General features: G+C 47.9%; 1 protein-coding gene across 4 annotated transcripts in view; it reads right to left on the bottom strand.

Moving 5' to 3' along the window:
- The window catches only part of Rnf157 (ring finger protein 157), a 70749-nt gene extending 57362 nt beyond the window's left edge, over nt 1-13387 (bottom strand). For all 4 annotated transcript variants that reach the window (XM_021177333.3, XM_029483906.2, XM_085829412.1 and 1 more), the window contains exon 1: nt 13059-13387. In XM_021177333.3, coding sequence (XP_021032992.1) covers nt 13059-13146 — 88 coding nt within the window. In that variant the 5' untranslated portion in view covers nt 13147-13387. The remainder of the gene's footprint in view (nt 1-13058) is intronic.
- Nucleotides 13388-21717: the final 8330 nt, after the last annotated feature.

Below are 21717 nucleotides of genomic sequence, written 5' to 3'. Positions count from 1 at the left end.
AGACCCCAGTGACTGAAGAAAGACGGTGGCTAAGAAGCATCAGAAGCGAAGAGAGACTGTTTAAACCCAAATCCCTGTCCCAAACTCAACTGCATCCGACAATCTGAGAGAGATGAGGAGCAGTGGAGGGGGAGGAGCAGCCACACATCTCAGCCTCGTGAATACAAGCACACATCTCAGCCGTGCAGTTTGTATGTACACACAGACAGACACAGGGAAGAGAGGCCAGGGTGTGCAGCCTTAGGGCACAAACCTGTCTGGCTTTTCCTTTTCCTGTTCTGCACTGTGGTTAAGAGAGACAAAGGCTGAGATGATAAAATGCTCACCCTGATAAAGCCCAGGGAACGTTTCCTTTCTGGCAGAGGCAAACCAGGACTGTAAATCAGACCCTTCAGTCTCAAAAACATTCTGTTTTCTACACCAAACTACAATCTTTTGTTTTGCTTATCTTATGGAGGAACCAGTATTCTCGGCACACAGTCCCCTCCCCAGAAGAAAATAGGAAACGGAGCCGGGCGTGGTGGCTCACGCCTTTAATCCCAGCACTCGGGAGGCAGAGGCAGGCGGATTTCTGAGTTCGAGGCCAGCCTGGTCTACAAAGTGAGTTCCAGGACAGCCAGGGCTACACAGAGAAACCCTGTCTCGAAAAAACCAAAAAAAAAAAAAAAAAAAAAAAAAAAGAAAATAGGAAACGAAAGAGAACTCAAGACTGCACTGCCTGTCATAATTCTACAAACAAAAACCTGACTTCTAGCCAAGCATGGTGGTGTATGCCTTTAGTCCCAGCACTTGGGAGGCAGAGGCAGGCGGATTTCTGAGTTTGAGGCCAGCCTGGTCTACAAAGTGAGTTCCAGGACAGGCAGGGTTACACAGAGAAACCCTGTCTTGAAAAAACAAACAAACAAACAAACAAACAAACAAAACCCCCAAAAACCTGACTTCTGAACCTAGATAGAGAATGTAAACCATAGATATTTTTAACATGTAACATGTAATTACTATGTAGCATGCCGCAGAGCCAAACACAACCCCACGTGAGAAACGGTGAGTGGCAAAACTGGGGCAAAATTCCAAACCCAAACCTTCAAATCTTCAAGTCATAAAAACTTTATATTATATAGGGCAAACATGCAAATAATTTTAGATTTTAGCAATGGCTATCTCATGCTAATGGTTCCTGCTGGGAAGCCTCTTTGCATATTTTCCCTTATTAAGGTCACAGTATAAACAAATGTCCTGCCTGTAAGTGGAAAATATTAATCTTGTACTGTTTACTTTTAGAGTAATGGAGTTATATACTTGATTATTCCAATGAATGGATCTGTATTTTAAAATAACTTTATTTAATGTAGCTTAACAACAAAGCCCAATAAATGTAATTGGGCCACACAGCTGGTAGATGCCAGCATTGGGATAAAATCTAGCTCTGTTTTAAGCTAAAGCCTGTATTTTGAAGACCTTATCACAAAACAAATAAATAAAGCCAACCCCTCCCTCCCAAAGGAAGAGGACAGTTGTTATTACTCATGCAGTAAATGGTCTTTGTTTTAATAAGTAAGCAAGACAGGAGAGTTAATGCTGAGGTCTCAGAAGTGACTGACGAATGGGGTTGGGCAGGGGGAGGGAAGAGCTGGAGACATTGGTAAAATGCTTCCCATGAGAGCGGAGATTTAAGTTTGAGTCCCATTGCACACTTAAAAAGCTGAGAACAAGCCGGGCGTGGTGGCTCACGCCTTTAATCCCAGCACTCGGGAGGCAGAGGCAGGCGGATTTCTGAGTTGGAGGCCAGCCTGGTCTACAAAGTGAGTGCCAGGACAGCCAGGGCTACACAGAGAAACCCTGTCTCAGAAAAAAAAAAAAAAAAAAAAAGCTGAGAACAGCGGCCCATGTGTGCAATGCCAGCACTGGTAAGGAAAGGCAGGTGGGTTCCGGGAGCTCAAGGACCCAGCCAGCCCAGCTAAATTGCTTAGCTTCAGGTTCAAGCCTGTCTCAAAAAACTAAGGGAGTGGGGAGCAATCTGACCCCCACAAGAAGCACACACGCACATGTATGAGCACAATATACCACACACATATTGACGCATGCAAAAATGAAAACACATGTATACTCAAAAAGCATGCAGATGTTCATAGTATCATATTTTTAAAAAGATTTATCTATTTATCTAATTTATATGAGTACTCTATCTGCAAGGCAGAAGAGGGCATCAGTTCCCATTACAGATGGTTGTGAGCCACCATGTGGTTGCTGGGAAATTGAACTCAGGACCTCTGGAAGTTTAGTTAGTGCTCTTAACCACTGAGCCATGTCTCTAGCCCTCATTGTAGTTTTTTAAAATTTACACGTAAAAAAATTAATTTTACTACATATGGATGCCTGCATGTATGTATGTGTACCACACATGTGCCAAGTAGCCATACGGACCAAAACAGGCCATTGGAACTTCTGAAATGGAGTTACCCACAATTGTAAACTGCCAAGTAAATGTCCCACGAGCAGGAACAGGGCCCAGGTCTCTCAGAAGGGCAGCAGGAGCTCCTAACCGGTGAGACATCTCTCTAGTCCTGCACTATTTCTTTAAGGAGTAAGTTGCACTGGAACAATCCAATATCCACTAATCAGTAAATCAATAAATGGAGAAGCAAAATACAGTTAAGTTTTTCTTGGTTTTTTTTTCTTTTTAAACATTTATTAATTTTTGCCATGCTGAGAAGTGAGCTTAGGGGTCCACAGATGTCAGAGAGACACTGAGCTACACTCTCAGCTCTAACTTTTAAATTTTTAAAATATTATGTTCCGACAACACAATATATTCAGTGCCTTACAGGACTGAGCTCCTGTCACGTGCCAAAGAACTCCGCTAAACTTTCCAAACAAGCTCGGTGGAAGACGGCAGCCTCGAGTGTCCGCTGTGTTTCTGTGGGGTGGGGAACAGAAGCAGCACACAGAGACAGAGAACAGGACAGATCGCAGTGTTGAGGGTGGCAGCGAGTTTTCGTTTTCTGCGACAAGGCCTTAGTAGATAGTCCTGAATGACCTGGGACTTACTACGTGCCCCAAACTAGCCTAGACATTGGAGTCACCCCTCTACCTCAGCCTCACTGAAATCACAGGGTGTGGTGGCTCAAATGAGAATGGCCCCCGCAGGCTCAGATATGTGAGGGCCTCGTCAATCAGTCGGTGGACTGTTCAGGAAGGGTTAGGAGGTGTGACTTTGATGGAGGAAAGTGTGTCAGCAAGAAAGTGAGGTCTAAAAGGCCCCTGCCAGGCCCGGCGTCTGGATCTGTTTGCTGCCTGGATCCGGATGTAAAGCTCTCCAGGACTGCACCACCACACCTGCCAGCTGCCCACCAGGACGATAATGAACCAACCCTCTGAAACTGTAAGCAAGCCATACATACAGCAAATGCTTTCTTTTGTTAAGAGTTGCCGCGGCGGTGTCTCTTCAAAACAAGACCTTTGAGTTAAGACGAGGGTGTCAGCCACCTTGTCTGAGGAGGCAATGAGAATTAACTGTACCAGGCACAGTGGGACACTTTGGAGGGCTAAAATGTTCTCAACTGGATTCGTGGTCATGGTGACCAAGACCACCCCATATTTAACATTTACAAGTTAATTTATAAGACTGTGGAATTCTTTCCAAAGTGGCTGTACCATGTGACATTTTCCCTTAGCAATTCCTAAGGACTCTAATCTCTGTGTCACATTTGATAATTTCTGCCTTTTTTATTTTAGGCCTCCTAGAGGGTCTAAGTGGCACCTCACTGATGCTGAGGCGTTGCTTTGTTTTGCAGGGAAGGGGGTGCGACAGGATTTTATGTAGTCCAGGCTGGCCTCCTCCAGCTTGCTATGTAGACAAGGCCAGCCTTGAACTCCTGATGCTCCTGCCCTCACCTCCTGAGCCCCTGCATGCCTGACTCCTCTCTCATGGACATTTCCATTACATTCCTATCATACTTGCAGTGCAGGACTGCAGCTGCTTTTCCTTAGCGATTACATCTCTGTCTTGTCTTTTCGGCTCCTCTGCGTCATCTTTAATTATATGTATGTGTGTGCATGGGAGTGAGGGCAGCTGCAGAGGCCAGCGCTGGTTCCCCAGGAGCTGAAGTTACAGATGGTGTGAGCTTCCTGCTGTAGCTGCTGGGAACTGAGCTCCTGTACGGAGAGCAGCCTGAGCTCTTGATCGCTGAACTCTAGCCTGGTGTCTTCTGTCACTGTCCGTCTTCGTCATCTTGTTTTCTTCTCCTCCTCCTTCAAAAGACTTATTTATTTACTTTATTTATATGAGTACACACTGTAGCTGTACAGATAGTTGTGAGCCTTCATCTGGTTGTTGGGATTTGAATTTAGAACCTCTGCTCGTTACGGTCAACCCCGCTTGCTCAGTCCCTGACTGGCCCAGTCCAAAGATTTATTTAGTATTATTATTATAAATAAGTACACTGTAGCTGTCTGCAGATGCACCAGAAGAGGTGGTCAGATCTCATTGCGGATGGTTGTGAGCCACTATGTAGTTGCTGGGATTTGAACTCAGGACCTTCGGAAGAGCAGCCAGTGCTCTTACTCACTGAGCCATCTCACCAGCCGTCCTCTTCCTCCTCTCCCTCCTCCTCTTTCTCTCTCTCTCCTCCCCGCCTCTCATTTTTCAAAGCAGGTTTCTCTGTGTAGCCCCGGCTGTCAGGCTGTCCTGGAACTCACTCTGTGGACAGTGTGGCCTCAATTCAAATAGATCCACCTGCCTCTGCCCCCCAAGTGCTGGGATTAAAGGCACCCAGCTCCAATGTCTTTTTTCTAATGCCTTATTGTAATATTGTGACGTGTACATGGGAGTCTAGGTGTGGGTATGTGCATGTGAGTGCTGGAGTCCACAGAGGTCATTGGATCCCATGATGCTTGATTTAGAATGGGTTGTGAGCTGCCTGGTGTGAGCGCTGAGTATTGAACTCCGGTCCTCTGAAAGAGCGCTCTGTGCTTTCATCCACTGAGCCATTTCTCCTTCCTTCCTTCAGTCCTTCCTTCCTTTCTTTTTGTTTGCTTGTTTGCTATTTTGTTTTGTTTTTTGAGACAGAGTTTCTCTGTGTAGTTCTAGCTGTCCTGAAACTTAATTTGTAGATCAGGCTGGCCTTAAACTCACAGAGATCCACTTGTCTCTGCCTCCAGAGTGCTAGGATTAAAGGTCTGTACCAGGTAAAGGTCATTACCAGCCTTTCTTTCTTTCTTTTTTTTTTTTTTTGTTTTTTTCGAGACAGGGTTTCTCTGTATAGCCCTGGCTGTCCTGGAACTCACTTTGTAGACCAGGCTGGCCTCGAACTCAGAAATCTACCTGCCTCTGCCTCCCAAGTGCTGGGATTAAAGGCGTGCGCCACCATGCCCGGCTCTTTTGGTTTTTCGAGACAAGGTTTTTCTGTGTAGCCTTGGCTGTCCTGGCGTGTGCCACCACTGCCCAGCCAGCCTTTCTTTTTTTTTTTTTTTTGGTTTTTCGAGACAGGGTTTCTCTGTATAGCCCGGGCTGTCCTGGAACTCACTTTGTAGACCAGGCTGGCCTCGAACTCAGAAATCCGCCTGCCTCTGCCTCCCGAGTGCTGGGATTAAAGGCGTGCGCCACCACCACGCCCGGCTCCAGCCAGCCTTTCTTAATACCTTTAAATTTTTACCTTTTTTCTTTCTCTCTTTCTTTTTGTTTGTTTGTTTGTTTTTGTTTTGTTTTTTTGAGACAGGGTTTCTCTGTGTAGCCCTGGCTGTCCTGGAACTCACTCTGTAGACCAGGTTGGCCTCGAACTCAGAAATCTACCTGCCTCTGCCTCCCAAGTGCTAGGATTAAAGGCGTGCGCCACCACGCCCAGCTCTCTCTCTCTCTTTTTTTTTTTTTTTTGTAGGTAATCCATATCAAATACTTTCTCCGATGTCTTTTATGATAATACATTTAACTTTTAGCTTAAGGTTTGAAATGTAACTTCAGTAGTTTATAGTTTATCTATTTTAAACTGTATAATCCAGGGAGAGTGACACATGTTTATAATCCCAGCATTTAGGAGGTGGAAAAAAGATCTACTCCCCACAGGGCCTGGAGAGATGGCTAAGCCCTCTGCAGTTAATAGCACTGGCTGCTCTTCCAGAGAACCAGGGTTTACTTCCTAGTACCCATGTGGCAGCTCACAACTGTCGCTTAACTCCAGTTTCAGGGAATCCCCACACAGACATGAAGGCAAAACATCAACGTGCACAAAAGTAAAACCCTAATTTAAAAAAAAAAAGAATAAGCATGGTGGTGCTTGCCTTTAATCCCAGCACTCAGGAAGCAGAGGCAGGCGGATTTCTGAGTTCGGGGCCAGCCTGGTCTTCAGAGTAAGTTCCAGGACAGCTAGATCTATACCGAGAAACCCTGTCTCGAAAAACCACAAAAAAAAAAAAAAAAAAAAAAGAACATATCATATGAAAACAAAATTATAGAAAAAGATATATCCTCAACAACATAGCAACATAGCTATATGGGCCCTTGTCTCAAAAAATGTACATATATATGTGTGTGTGTGAGAGTGAGTCTGTGTGTGGGTATGGTGTGGGAGTCCACAGAGGCCGGAATATACATTCAGACCGAGAGTGTGTGGTTTGTAGTGCATTCAGGGCTGAGTACAACTCACCCTTATCTAATTTTAGAACATTTTCACTACCCTAAAAGAAATCCATTAACAGTCATTTCTCTCTCCTCCTCCTCCTCCTCGGCTTCCGGTGGATCTACTTTCTGTCTCTGTATTGCGTCCTCTTCTGATGTTTCACGTTGAATGCATTCAGTGTGATATCTTGAATTTGGCGCCTTTCACTTAGCCTGTTTGAGCAGTCCTCCTGTTGAAGCATCGGTGCTGCTCTCCCCACTGCCCGGGAAGATTCCTGTGTGTGTATAGTGCCTCCACATCATTGTTCCATCCGTCGGCTGAGTCATTTCTACCTTTCTGTTATGAAAAACTGATCTGCGCAAATGCCGTGTGAATTTACTCCCTTTGGGTGACGGGCATTCACCGTAAGCGGTATGACTGCTGAGTCAGACAGTAACTAACCACTTGAGAAGTTCTGAAATCGTTTGAAACTGGTTTTCTTTTCCGTTTGACTTTGATGCTAGATCTCACACTGGCCCAGGCTAACATGGAACGTACGCTGTAGCCCAGGCTACCCTCTTACTTCAATGCTGAGATTACCATGAGAGCTCCTGGGTCTTGTGGGTAGGGTTCCAGGCCTTCCATTTGCCTACCTCGTTAACAACTCTTGTTCCTATTCTGTTTTTCAGCTGACAGCTATCCGAGTGGATGTGACTTATTATCTAGTCACAGTTTACTTTTGGGAGGGAGAAGAACTACCTCTGTAACCCAGGCTAGTCTTAAGTCTCTTCCTGCATTGGCCTCCCTCAGGAGAACTGGGTTTATAGGCATGAGTCACCATACCCACCTTTTCCCTAGGGGTAGATATTGTCTCTCTTCATGTGCTTATCAGTCATTGTCTATCATTTTTTTTTTGAGAAATGTCTATAAAGAACTTTGCCTTTTTCTTTCTTAAAAATTTATTTTTATTTATGTACATTGCTAGCTTGCTTGCATGTATGTCTATGTGAGTTAGTTTTGAGCTGCCATGTAGGTGCTGGGAATTGAACCTGGGTCCTCTAGGAAAGCAGCCACTAGCCATCTAACCAGCCCCCAATACTAAGTCTTTTGTTTGGTTGGGTTTGGGAGGGGGGGTTGTATTTCAAGGCAGAGTTTCTCTGTATGGCCTTGGCTATCCTGGAAATTGCTCTGTAGACCAAGCTGCCCCTGGAACTCAGAGATCTGCCTGCCTCTGTCTCTCAAGTACTAGGACTAAAGGTGTGCGCCACAAAGGCCAGCTAATCTGGTTTCCATGCTATTAGGTAACTTCTTCCTGTATTCTAGGTAAAAATCCTTTACTGTAGGCATGACTTGAAAATGTTTCTTTCCGTTCTCTCTGGATTGTCTTCTCACATTACGACCCATTTTTAGTTAAATTTTTGGCTGAGGTTTCCACCCCTGCTGGTGTTAGTGCACGGCTATTCTCACACACTAAGCAAGGACTCTGCCACTGAGGCACATTCCAGCTTATAAGTGGTGGAAGTACAGCGGATTATCTGCTAATACAAAACTATTCTGACACAATTTCTGGAAAGCCTTTTCCTCTTCACTGTTTATTCCTCCGCACAGACTGTTTCTGATAAACTCAGTAATCCCAATACTCACGAGGAGAGGGGGATAATCGGGAAAGGGTTCCAAAGCCAGCATGGCTACATGAATACAGGAGACTTTCTCAGAAAAGCTCAACTGAGAATAAATGCATTTATTCCTGGTTCAGAATTTTCTCCCATTGATCTAAAATATGCCCTTGTTGTAATGAAATGATACCATATTGTCTTTTAAAATATCTTTAAAAAAAGATTTAGCCGGGCGTGGTGGCGCACGCCTTTAATCCCAGCACTCGGGAGGCAGGGGCAGGCGGATTTCTGAGTTCGAGGCCAGCCTGGTCTACAAAGTGAGTGCCAGGACAGCCAGGGCAACACAGAGAAACCCTGTCTCGAAAAACAAAACAAAAAACAAAAACAGAACACTTTTAATAGCACTAGAAATTGCACCCAGGGCCTTGTGTATACCGGGCAAGCATTCTACTACTGAAGCATATTCCCAGCCTTCATATATTGTATCAGTCTCTATATATACAGTTATTTTTAAGGTTTTGAAAAGCCTTTTTTAAATGTATATGAATCTTTTGCTTGCATATGCCACATGCCATAAACCACGTGCATACCTGGTGCCTGAGGAGACTGAAGAGGGCACTGGTTGCCCTGGGAATGGGGTTAAGAATGGTTGTAAGTCATTATATAGGTACCGGGGATTGAACAGGGTCCTCAAAAGAGCATACAGTGATTACAACTGCAGAGCCATCTTTCACACCCTTCTTACTATTTATTTTAAAATCAAGAAGCTAATCGTCAGCTGCATCCCAGGACAGCCTGGGTTATAGAAGACTCTGTCAAAAAGGTACGGGTAGTATGTGTGGCTCTGGATGCATCCTAGTTGGTAGAATGCTAGCTTCTCTTTTTTTTTTTTTTTTTTTGGTTTTTCGAGACAGGGTTTCTCTGTGTAGTCTTGGCTGTCCTGGCACTCACTTTGTAGACCAGGCTGGCCTCGAACTCAGAAATCCACCTGCCTCTGCCTCCCGAGTGCTGGGATTAAAGGCGTGCGCCACCACGCCCGGCTGAATGCTAGCTTCTCATCTCTCATACGAATAGAGCCCTGGATTTGTTCTCCTGCCTGTAATCCTAGTACTTGAAGGTGTGCGTTAGTGTGTGAGGAAGGCCAAAGAGTTCAACGGCTTCCTCGGCTAAATGGTAAAGTCAAGGCCAATCAGGGAGACATGAAACCCTGTCTTGGAAAAAAAATAAATGATTGCTAAAGGCGGGTCTCCTTTGCTTGCTCCTGGTATCAGCAGGGAAGTGGTCCGAATCACACATCCACTATGCTCATTTCCTGTGGAAGTCCTTCATCAGCTGGAGGAAGTTCCTTTCTAGGTCTGATTTGGCAAGTGTGGTTGGTTTTGTTTTGTTTATTTTAGTTTGGAGGGGGTTTTTTTGGGGGGGGAGGTGTTTCCAGATAGGTTGTTTTTTTGTTTTGTTTTGTTTTTGGTCTTTCAAGACAGAGTTTCTCTGTGTAGCCCTGAGACAGTTTCTCTGTGTAGCCCTGGCTGTCCTGGAACCCAGTCTGTAGACCAGGCTGGCCTCGAACTCAGAAATCTGCCTGCCTCTGCCTCCCAAGTGCTGGGATTAAAGGCGTGATCCACCACGCCCGGCTATTTTGGTGTTTTGAGACATGATTTCTCTGGCTAGCTCTGGTTGTCCTAGAGCTCTCTATGTAGACCAGGCTGGCCTCTGCCCTCAAGAGTGCTAGAGTTAAAGGTTTCTAATCACAGATAAATGGAGGTTCCTACAAATGTGTTGTCTGAACCTACTGATACAATCATGCAGCTTTGTACTTTATTTTACTGATATAATAACACTAACTGATATCATAGTTTAAATAGAGTTCACGCTAATAGGACAGGGCCTGTGTGACTCTGCATTCCAATAATTGTTCGTGTACACAACTTACCTCTGACACTAAATGATTAGCACTGAACTTTTTGGAAGAAGTTTAATTTTTTTAAAAAGATTTATTTATTTATTATATATAAGTACACTGTAGCTGTCTTCAGACACACCGGAAAAGGGCGTCAGATCCCATTACAGATGGTTGTGAGCCACCATGTGGTTGCTGGGATTTGAACTCAGGACCTCAGGAAGAGCAGTCAGTGCTCTTAACCGCTGAGACACCTCTCCAACCCGAAGGGTAATTTTTAAATAGTGATTATTTTTAAGAGTACATAGTTATTCATTTTAAAATGTATTCCAGCACTCTTGCAACAATTAAAAACTCTAGCTTAGCAAGACTAATTAAACAGCCAAGCACTATATTACACCTGAAATCCTTATCGATTCAGAGCCCAAGGCAGGGATTTTTTTTTAATTTATTTATTTATTACACGTAAGTACACTGTAGCTGTCTTCAGATGCACCAGAAGAGGGCCTCAGATCTCATTATGGATGGTTGTGAGCCACCATGTGGTTGCTGGGATTTGAACTCAGGACCGATGCTCTTAAACACTGAGCCATCTCTCCAGCCCCCAAGGCAGGGATCTTTTTTTTTTTTTTTTTTTTTTTGGTTTTTCGAGACAGGGTTTCTCTTTATAGCTCTGGCTGTCCTGGAGCTCACTTTGTAGACCAGGCTGGCCTCGAACTCAGAAATCCGCCTGCCTCTGCCTCCCAAGTGCTGGGATTAAAGGCGTGCGCCACCAAGCCCGGCTAAGGCAGGGATCTTAATAGTTCCTGAGTTTAAGAGATTAAAAGAGGGAGCTGCTAGTTAAGAGCCCATGCTGCTCTTGCAGAGGACACAAGTTCAGTTGCCAGCACCCACACTCAGTAGCTCACAATTGCCTACATGCCTATAACTGCAGCTCCAAAGAGTCCAATGCCTCTGCAGCCACACACATTCACACATAATAAAAAAAAAAATAGATTCTTCTTTTTAAGAGGAAGCTACTATGGTTACATTCTAGATTATCAACTTGCCTAGTTGATAATTTGCAGTCATCCTTGGCTACAAAAGTCACTCTGAGGCCACCCAGTGCTAAATAAGACCCTGTTTCAAAAACAACACTAAAACCTGAAGAAGTAAAAATGAGTTAAAATGAGGTAAAACGCTTCAGAGATTGGCAGAGTGGGGAGCATTTTTGAATTGTTAAATACTGAATGTGTTAGTTAAGAAAGGCTTTGGAGCCAGATGTGGCAGCTCACCTTGTAATCCTTTGGAAGGGGAGGCTAAGGCAAGAGGATTATGTGGAGGAAGGGTAAATATTCTCCTGAGGCAGCCAACTCTCTCACAAACTCCAAGCTCAGCAAAGCATGCTCTATCTTCTGATCGATAAAAGGCTAAGGCACTTAAGAGGAAAAACCCGACTGCTGCTGTGCTGTTTAGTTTTTTTCAAGGCAGGGTTTCTCTGTATAACCGCCCTGGCTCAAACTCGGTTTGTAGATCAGGCTGGCCTTGAACTCACAGAGAGATGTATACATACCTGCCTCCCAAGTGCTGGGATTAAGGTGTGCACCACCACACCTGGCTTCATATTTGTGTTTTTAAAAGAACAAAATGCTAGTCGGGTATTGTGGCTCACATTTGTAATCCTATGGCTGGGGAGGGGGGCTAGATCAGCCTCTTTGTTGTTGTATTGGCTTTATTTTGTTTGAGACAGTCTCCCTGTGTAGCCCAGGCTGACCCCAAATTTAACAATCCTGCCTCTCCTTCAGGGCACCAAGATGCAATTTTTAATAGATAAAAGTAACCATACGGTCATAATTAGCAAGAGGTTTATTAAAAACACTAACAATCGCTGCTTAATGTCAGACCTCTCTAAAGTGGTTCTCACTCATTTCTGCTAGGACTCATTCTCTGGCACAAAAGCAGCAAAACAGGGAGCTGCTGGCACTCACTCCGCAGGGAGGCAGGTTCATTGTCTGGTCCCAGCTTCCACCTGGCAGAAACTGGATGTACTGCTGAGAAATCAGCTCGACTCATTAGCATGTCTTTATCCTACCCAAGGGAGAATGGGACCCTGTCCAATTCTGACACCTCACTCACTACTCCGCATCAAAATCCACACCAGGTCCTCAAGCCAGAGGGAAGGTGGTAGACACGGGTCCCGGGGGTCTTGAGATCAGCAAGTATAAAAATAAAAACAATAAATAAAGGTGATGGATATAAAGGACATGTAGCCGGGTCACTCGCCAGCAGCTTGGGCAGCAGTCCTCCCTCTCAAGTGGACTATTTTCTCATCTGCCGTCAAAACTCTCCTGCAATGCTGATGCTGATGGAGGCATTGACTGTTTCAAGTGACAGTGTACGACAGAAAACACTTTTGCTCTGTCTCCAGCCATCCCCTTGCCAGAAACTAGGAAAGGGGCAATCCAAGTGACTCTTGTCAGATTCCTACACATCTCTGTTAACTTAGTTTCTCCCCCAACCCCCGCCCCGACAGCCTCCGGAAAAGCTAAGAACTGCCCTAGCAAGTTCGTCCTCCCGCACTCCTCACGCCCGCAGAAACGCACTTCTAGCTGTCCCAGGGGGCATGGATGCGACAGCCCGGGGACAACACCTGGCACAGGTGCCTGTCAGGGATGCCTCTCCAACCCGCAGCCGCTGCAACGCCGCATCCCCGGCGGCGCGCGTCCCTGTCGCAGAGCAGATTACCACGGAGGACGCGAGCGGTGGGTGACCTCGGTGACCCTGCAGGCACCTGCAGTCCTCCGCGTGGCGTCGCCGGCGCCGGGGATGGGGGGCGCCCCCCGCCCTGCATCCCGAAGACCTCCCCCGCTCCGCGGCCGACTCGGGGCCGCCCGGGCCACCGCGTTGCCCGCCCGCAGCATCCGACGCGCGGCCTCCCCTCCGCCCGGCCCGCGGCGCGCGCCCGGCCCTCACCGGACTTGGGCGGGTAGCGGTACACGGAATTGGACGGGATGTCCACCTCCTCCACGCCCGCGTGCTGCCGGCTCGTCAGGGCCCCCATGGCCGCTGCGATCGCGGCGTCGCCCGGGCTCCGGCGTCCGAGCCTCAGCGCGCCGGCCGGCCGCACGCCCGGTGCGGGGGTCGGCTGCCCGCCGCGGCCCGCTCGGCTGAGGCGCTGCTGCGGCTGAGGCTGCGGGGAGCGGCCCGCACGGCGCGCACCATCCTCCGCCGGGCACCGCGGTGGCGCCTCTGCCTGAGGGGGCTGCGGGGCTGAGCCCGGGGGCGCCGCCGCCGCCTCAGACCGCGTGATGTCAGCGGCGGCTGGCGCGCGGGGGGACCGCGGCGCCCTCGGCCAATGGGACGGCGGGGCGGGAGCGCCCGCGGGCCGGCCAGCCAATGGGAAGCGAGCTGCGGTGGGCGCCCGCGGCGCGTGCTTCGCGCGGAGGTTGCGGCGCGGACGCGGCCTGGGGCTCGGCGGCAGCGACGGGCAAGGGTCTGAGTCTCCCGGAGCTGCTCAGCCACGGCGGGCGGAAGAAGCGTGGTCCCCGCCGCGCCCGAGCGGTGTCCCAATGGGATTATCGCTCCGGGTGCGCCTCCCCCGCGGCACCCCGGAGGCCTGCTTCGAGCTCGCGCGTCTTTGTCCCTGAATCCCACAGCGAGCCGCCCCGCCCTGGCAGCCAGAGCCCCGCCTCCTCCGCGTCTGTCGAGGTCATAGCCCAGGGGCGAGCATCCACATCCCTCATGCCCCTACCGCCTGAACCCCAAGTGCTCTGCCAACCTCATGTCCCAAATGTCACCAAGACTGCATAGGGGATGTTGGGATGGTCTGCTAAGATGTGGCCATCCCTCCGTAAATGCTGTTTGTAACCTCCTTCCCGGGACAGCTCGGGTAGCCTTTAGGGTTTGGATTGGTAGGCATCAACTCAAGATAGTCACTCTCTGAGCCTGTCCCTTGTGAACTGTTCTCTGGAGACACTGGAAAGAGCCTTGTGTGGCCTATCAGTGAACAGTCCTCGAATCAAAAAGGGAATTTGATAGGGCAGATCTAGGGCTTCCCTACACACACTCACACACACAGTGGGCAGGCAGAAGACGTCATTGCTCAGTTAATTACAGACATTTCTGTATTTGTGGGTATGATGAGGTTTTGGGGTTTTTTGTTTTGTTTTGTCTTTGTTTCTCTGGAGGGGAGACTGATCAAGATTCCGAACTGTTTCAACATGACGTCAACATTCAACAACATGCAGAGTAGCTTGGGGTGGCTGATTCCCTTCTTTAGGTTTGTAAAATCGTTTTGTAGATCTGTCTCCTGATCTCTTCTCTTCTCTTTTCTCCCCCCCCGCCCCCCCCCCCGTGTGTGTGTGTGTGTGTGTGTGTGTGTGTGTGTGGTTTGCAGGGGTTGGTGTGTGGTTTAAGTTTTGTTGTTGATGTTAACATTTTATTTGTGTGTTGGGGGGGGGGTCCTCTCCTGTATCGCCAGGTGATTTTAGAGGTCAAAGGACAACTTGCAGAAGTCTTTTCTCTCCTTCAACTGTGTGGATTCTAGGGATATATCTCAGTTCCTCTGCTCGGCTGGCACCTTTACCCTGCCCCTCCTCCTTGAGACCAGATCTCATGTAGCTCCTGTTGACCCAGAACTTCTTGTAACCAATGTGGCCTTGAATTTCTGAGTCTCCTGCCTCTGCCTCCCAAGAGTATTTTGCATTTTCATTCACCTGAATTTAACTGACTCTGTGTTAAAGTTACTTATGAAAAATTGCCTTGGTTTTCCCCAAGGTCCCCTGGAAGCCAGGTGCCAACTCCTATCATGCACATCGGGTGATAATGAGGGAGGCCAAGTCCCTGCTCCAGACACCCTCATCCAGGTTCCAGGGCTCCCTGAGTTTGGAGCTCTCCCTGCAGCCCCCCAGCCCTAACCACTAGGCTTCCCGAGGTACCTTAGGAGAGAGCTGTAGCCTCCCTCTATGTTCCTTTCTCTACACACAGATCCTTCCTCACAGGTGCCAGGTGACTGTGTGTGGTTCCAGCCTTTGGGAAGTGGAGAAAGAAGGACCAGGAACTCCAGACTGCATAATGAGCTAGCTCGGGCTACATGAAACCTTAGAGCATATAAAACAGCAAAAACCACAGGCTTACAGACAAAAGTGACACAACCATTTTTATTTTTGAGATGGGGGGTCTCACTGTGCTGCCCACCTCAGTACTGTTGACTACAGGATCCTCTGTCTGGGGCTGTGGACAGAAGGTCCAGCAGTTAAAGCTCTTCCTGTTCTTACAAAGGACCTAAGTTTGAGTCCCAGCACCCACATGGTGGCTCAGAATCAACTGTAACTCTGGTTCCAGGGAACCTCAATACCCTCTGTTGACTTTGGGGACCTGACACTGCACATTGTGCACAGACATACATTCAAGGGTAACAGTTAACATACAGCCAGGTTTCATAGTGAATACCTTTAATCTCAGCACTTGGGAGGCAGAGGCAGGTGGATCTCTGTGAGTTCAAGGCCCACCTGGTCTACATAGTGAGTTCCAGGCTAGCCAGGGCTGCATAGTGAGACCATGTCTTTAAATAAATAAATAAATCCAACAAACAAAAAGTAGCAGGACTCATAGGACCTCAGCCTGCTTGGAACCTGATACAGATTAATTCCTATCTTCCATAGTGCTTCCCATCCTAGAAGGTGACCCCTCCTCCCATGAGGAAATCATACCCACAGTCTTGGAAGAGTAAAGAGACATAAAATAGAGCAGCCACCACGGCAGTGAGGCTCCGTGCCAGGCTTGTTTTGTTTGCTTGCTTGCTTGCTTATTTAGAAAGCAAAAAGCAACTTTATGTAGATTGCAGCTCGGGGGGCCTAGCAGCTCACGTGGAATTCTGGAGGCTCTTTTGAGGTCCTGGACTATATTACCACAGGGACAAGCAGGTAGCTGCTCCATACCCTATTTTAACCCCTCACACATCTAGACATCCAGTGGATGAAGTAGATGTTACCTATCCCTTAGAATCCTCATCTCAGTTTCTTTGCCTAAAAATACTCCCAGCCTATGGTGGTGCATGCCTGTAACCTCAGCCCTTGGCAAGCAGGTCTCATAGTAGCCTCGGCTGGCGCCTCAGACTCTTCTGTAGCTCAGGATGACTCTGGACTTCTGATCCTCCTGCCTTTACCTCCCCAGAGCTAGGTTTATAGACCTGCACAGCCATGATCAATTTATTCAGTGCTGGGGATGCTGGGGCTTGAACCCAGAGCTGCGTGCATGCTAGGCAAACACTCTACCGACTCGGCCACATCTCCTCCCCGCCCCCCACCCCAGAGACTCATTGTTTTAAAAGTGATGATCAGAAACAGAAAGGGATAGTGCTACTTTAGAGGGAGTTCTGGATCGACAAGACAGTCTAAGTACTGAGTTTGAATTCTAGTCTACAGTGCAGCCACACTGATACAGTTCTGGATGGAGCGTCCCTAGGACAAAGGACAAATCAGCTAATCTCTCCAAGGAGCCTGGGCTGGAGCTGCAGAGGCCTGCTTCCCTCCCTGGGCCTTCCTTAGCTCTGTTCTGCTCACTCATTGGAGATCTGGGCCAGGGAGAATGCCTGAGGGAGAAAATGACTCAGAGGAGAGGAAGAGCCCAGAAGCAGCTGCTATCAAGAGAGCTATAAAAATGCTTTTAACTTAAAAACCTGGTCCAGGAAGGGTCACACACTGGGTAGGGAAGTTATGTGTGAATGCCAAGTATCTCACCTCCTTTGTGTAAATACCCGTTCTGCACCATCCCGGAGAGAGTGCCCTCAGACAACCCCACCTTCCAGGGTCCTGTGGTTCCTTTAAACATCTGTGAAAGGCAGAAGTGAAAGCTTAGACAGTTCCAAGCCCTTCCCAATCGTGGTCTAGGGGAGAAAAAAAGATGGGACCCAGAGGCCAAGTAACTTCTAGGACAGCCAGTTCCTCTGAGATTCCCGTCTTGTTCCTCTGGCTTCTCTGCTTCCCATGCAGATGTGCATTTTCTGTTTTATAACCCATATGCTCACTTCAACAGTTCCCCCAACAGGAAGGGCTGGGAGCCTGCAGGCGAGAACTGACAGATAGATACTGACTGCCCTGGAGCACAGCATTCCCTAGGCAACAGGGCCAGGGATGCCTCTGGTGACCTATAAGAGTTCACACAGGCCCCCTGCCACCGGGCCAGGAGATTAGAGGCCTGTTCTGGATAAACCCAGATCCTCCAGACCCAAAGCCAGGGTCTGTTCAGCAACACTCATGCTCCGACCCTTTTCTTGGCGTTTGGCTTCAGTGGGTTAAAGCCAACATCAGGCTGGGGAGATGGAGTCCTCGGTAGAATGCTTACCCCCAAAGCAGACACGAGACCAAGAAGCGTTTGGCAATGCCAGCAAGCCAAGCAAGCCTTTCCTCACTGTCTGTGGAGTCCTTTTTATTCTCCCCAGACATCACATGTCCCCCACAGGTCTTGCCTCACAATGTGTCTGTGTCAGCTGACATCATTCTGCCAATCGGCCCTCGTCTGAGGAAGCAGAGACCGCAGCACACCACCAGAAATCTTTTGGCTTTTCCTCTCTTTGGAGTCCCCACAAATGGACCCCGACTACACAATGTAAGGCGGACCAATACACGCATGTCGTTATCGAAGAATCCTTCATCATGTGTCCTTCTGGGTGCTAGCTTTAGCAGAACATCCTCTCTCCTGTGTCTGCTTCAGCAAAACATTCCTTCATGTGTCTGCTTTCACTTATGTCCCCTTCAGGAAAACACTCCTTCGTGTGTTTGTGCCTCAGCAAAACACCATCTGACAGAACTGACTTTCCAAAGAAACCTTACGTTTCCACTTCATACAGTTGTCAGGGTTCTGATGGCTGCAAACCTCCCTTGGATCTGTTGGGTCTTTAACTTAACTCACTTTTCCAGTCAGGAGCAAAATGAACAATGTCTATGAGGCCCTGAGTAGCAGGGACTACTGAGAGAGCTTAGTGAGGCCCCTGCCCAAGATGGACATCTAGGGTAGATCTCTCTCTTAGCATCATGGTCCCATGAAGCCCTTTCCTTGTGGTGGTTCTGGCCTATTCCTCAAACATTTGGCATTGGAAACGTGAGGTATTGTTTCTGCTCAGTGACGACTTTGAAGAAATTAGGGGTGAATATAATCATGATGAAGCCAGACATGGTAGTTTGTGTCTATAATCCAATACTGGGAGTCTGAGGCAAGATCTCTGTGGAATTCAAGGAAAGCCTGGGCTACATAGTGAGTTTCATGCCAGCCTGGTCTACCAAGTGAACCCCTGTCTCAACCAGAAAGTGTGTGTATGTGTGTTCAGGGGGCTGAAGACAGAAAGATGGCCCAGCTGGGAAAGCCTGACCGCCTAAGTTTGAGCACCGGAACCTACAAGCTGCAGAGAGACAATCAACTCCTGGAAATAGTTCTTGGACCTCCACTTGTATGCCCAGGACACACACAGGCGCAAACGAACACACACACACAAGAACACTCACACAGACATGAAAATATAAAACAGAAGAGAAGTTAGGAGGTTGGTTCTGTTTTGCTTTACTGGTGTGACAGATGGTTTCAATCACACAGCAGACCTTGTTTCTGTGCCTCATGTCCACTTCTGTCTCTGCTGTCTTCCTTTGATTTGGGGTTTACCCCCCACCTGGGGCAGCACCTTCTGCACGATAAAGTCAATGAGCAAAGAATGTGTCGCTAAGGCCTCAACTCAGCAGCCATTCAGCTGCCTCCATACCCTTGGTGGGGGAGGGGAGGAAGGCCAACCAGGCAGGCATAGAGCCCAGCATCTGTCTCTCTTTACCCAGAGAAGCCAGAATCTGGGGGAGGCAGTGTGGTCACAGCCCAGACCTCTAACAAAATAAATAATCCACTGTGGTTGCTTAGAAGATCAAAGAGGGAAGTGAGAACAAATTCTCCTCCTTCTCCCAGAGTGTTTCTGTGTTTCTATTCCCCCTGCCTCCAACTCTTCCCTCCCTCTCCCCAGGGCTACATAGGCTCCCAGCCTCTCCTAGAGTTTCTTCAAACTTCCTGTTCTAGCTGGATCATGTGTAACTTAGAAGGAGCCTTAGAGAGGCAGTCCTGAAGGAGGAACAGGGCAGTCAGATGACAGAAGTGCCCTGGACCCAGGAGTCTCCCATGCACAGCCTGTGTGTCTTTCTTCCTTCCTTTTGCTTTGTTCTTCAGGCTGAGCTATGAGGACAAGTGAACTCAAGGGAGGAGCTCAGAAAGCCACCCCAAGTGTGCATCTGTACCCAGCTGTCCCATCAGTGTACTCCACTCCCAAAAACTCCCCCATGGCTGGGCTCAGATGGAAATAAGAAAACCAGTCTTGGGGCTGAAGAGATGACTTAGCAGTTGAGTGCACTTGGGGCTCTGGCAGAGAGCTGGGTTTGTCCCCAGCACCCACAGAAGGCAGCTCACAGCCATCCGTAACTCCCACTCCAGATCTGACACAATTGGGCCTCCATGGGCACCTGCATTCCTGTGGTTCACATAAATATATATATGCACATATATATGTATATATTAAATATATATATTAAATATATATATTTTTTTTAAAAAAAGAAAGCCTTGCGAGCTGTAATTGCCACCTGTATAATCCCAGCTGTATCAGGAGGATTGTGAGTTCAAGGCCAACCTGTGCTAGATCCTGTCTCCAAAAAAAAAAAAAAAGGAGGAAGAAGGAGAAAAGGAAAGTTGATTTAGAGACAGAGACAGCAGTGGATCCAGAAGGAATTCAAGGTCATCCTTGGCTATATAGTTTCAGATTAGCCTAGACTATATCATGAAACTCAGTCTTTTTTTAAAAATGGGGATATGGTGGGGCTGGCGAGATGGCTCAGCAGTTAAGAGCACTGACTGCTCTTCCAAAGGTCCTGAGTTCAAATGTCAGCAACCACATGGTGACTCACAACAGTTTGTAATGAGATCTGACACCCTCTTCTGGTGTGTCTGAAGACAGCTACAGTGTAATATATATATATATATATATATATATATATATATATATATATATATATAATGGGGATATGGTATAACTTAGTTGGCAAAGTGCTTGTCTGGTAGCATGAGGTTCTGACTTTGATCCCCAGAACCCACATTTAAAAGCCAGACATGGAGGATTGCAATCCCAGTGCTAGGGAGGTGAATCCTGGGGCTGCCTGAGCAGCCAGTCGGCCTGGCCTAATGAGCAAATAGCAGGTCCCAGTGAGAGACAGCCTCAAAAGACAGGGTGGGTGGCACCTGAGAAATGACAATTAACTTACAGACTCACCTGCATGCTCATACGCATGCAAGCGTGCACCCTCACATGTGAACTCAGGAGAGAGAGCTCACAGCCAGGACTGCAACATGTGACCTCATTAACCCATCAACCCAACCGGCAAGGTCTTCTCACCCCTCCCAGACATACACAGAGACCAAAGACAAAGGAGGGAAAAGGAAAGAAGGCACCAAGGATGAGGGTCAGGCTTAACAAGGGCACGGAGCATCAGGTAAAGGGCAGTCTGTCCCAGGAGAGTCCACTGCTGACTGACCAGCCGTTCAGTTCATTACAATGACACATGTACTCCTGAGCTAATTGCTTGTTTATATAAGTGATAAGTGTTGTCCGGTTAGGGCCCTTCAAAGACCATGCATAACCGGATGAGACAATGGACAGAGTCCGTGTTTACCACTTAGGTGCTGTTGGAAGCCTTGGGCCCCTCCTACGCACCATGAGGTGTGTATTTATTATTTGCTTAGTCATCTGCGGTTATCTTTTATAGTTAAGATGAAATCTGTGTCTGAAAAGAGGTCTGAGCAAGACATAGCCCACACCTGTTATTCCTGCACGCAGGAGGCTGAGCCAGAAAGTGGGAGGATTCAGGGTCCATCCTCAGCTACACAGCAAGCCCCAGTCCTGTGTGAGCTGTGTGTGACCCTTTCTCAAAAAAGAATGTCCCAAAGTCAGACATGATGACACATGCTTTAACCCCAGGGTGCGCCCCCATACAAAGTAGATTAAAACATAATAAAAAAATGTTTTAAAATGGTCTTCTTAGGATAGTTTTACCAACATGCATCTTTACCCAATAGCTTTGGTGGCTGACTCTCTCTTGCTTTATGGAAGACATTTACTGTGGGCCCCCCCAACACTGGGCAAGTTCCTCTGATTCCCCTGAGACCCCAAATCAGCCTGTGCTTGGGAAAAATGCTTCCACGTATGTCCTTCCTACACCTGTCTGTCATGATGAACCCCACCTCAGCTCCAATCCCACCTGCTCCATGACACCACCTATGAGCCCACACAGCCCACAGCTGGCTTTTCTTCCTCAGCAAAGCCTAGCGTGGGAATTCTGCTCTGTTTAACTCTCATGATAGTTACATGTAAGCGCTCCCAAGTCTCCCAAAGCCAAACGGACAGATAATGTGTACCTATTGTTCCCATTTCCCATAGGAAGACACTGTGGCTCACCTAGGCACAGGAAGCAGGAACTCCCCTGAGGTTTACGTGAGTCCACACCCAGGTTCCTCTCACACATGGCCAGTCATACCATGCTCAGGGGGAAAGCCTATTCCAGCACATGGCCTGCTGGCTGCTGGAAGAGTGCTTCTCTCCGGTGGCCCACCA

This window comes from Mus caroli, unplaced genomic scaffold, assembly GCF_978045245.1.
Source record: "Mus caroli unplaced genomic scaffold, Mus_caroli_1 scaffold_13, whole genome shotgun sequence".
Taxonomy (NCBI): domain Eukaryota; kingdom Metazoa; phylum Chordata; class Mammalia; order Rodentia; family Muridae; genus Mus; species Mus caroli.
The sequence above is the reverse complement of the archived record's forward strand: the minus strand, read 5'-3'. Positions and strand labels throughout refer to the sequence as shown.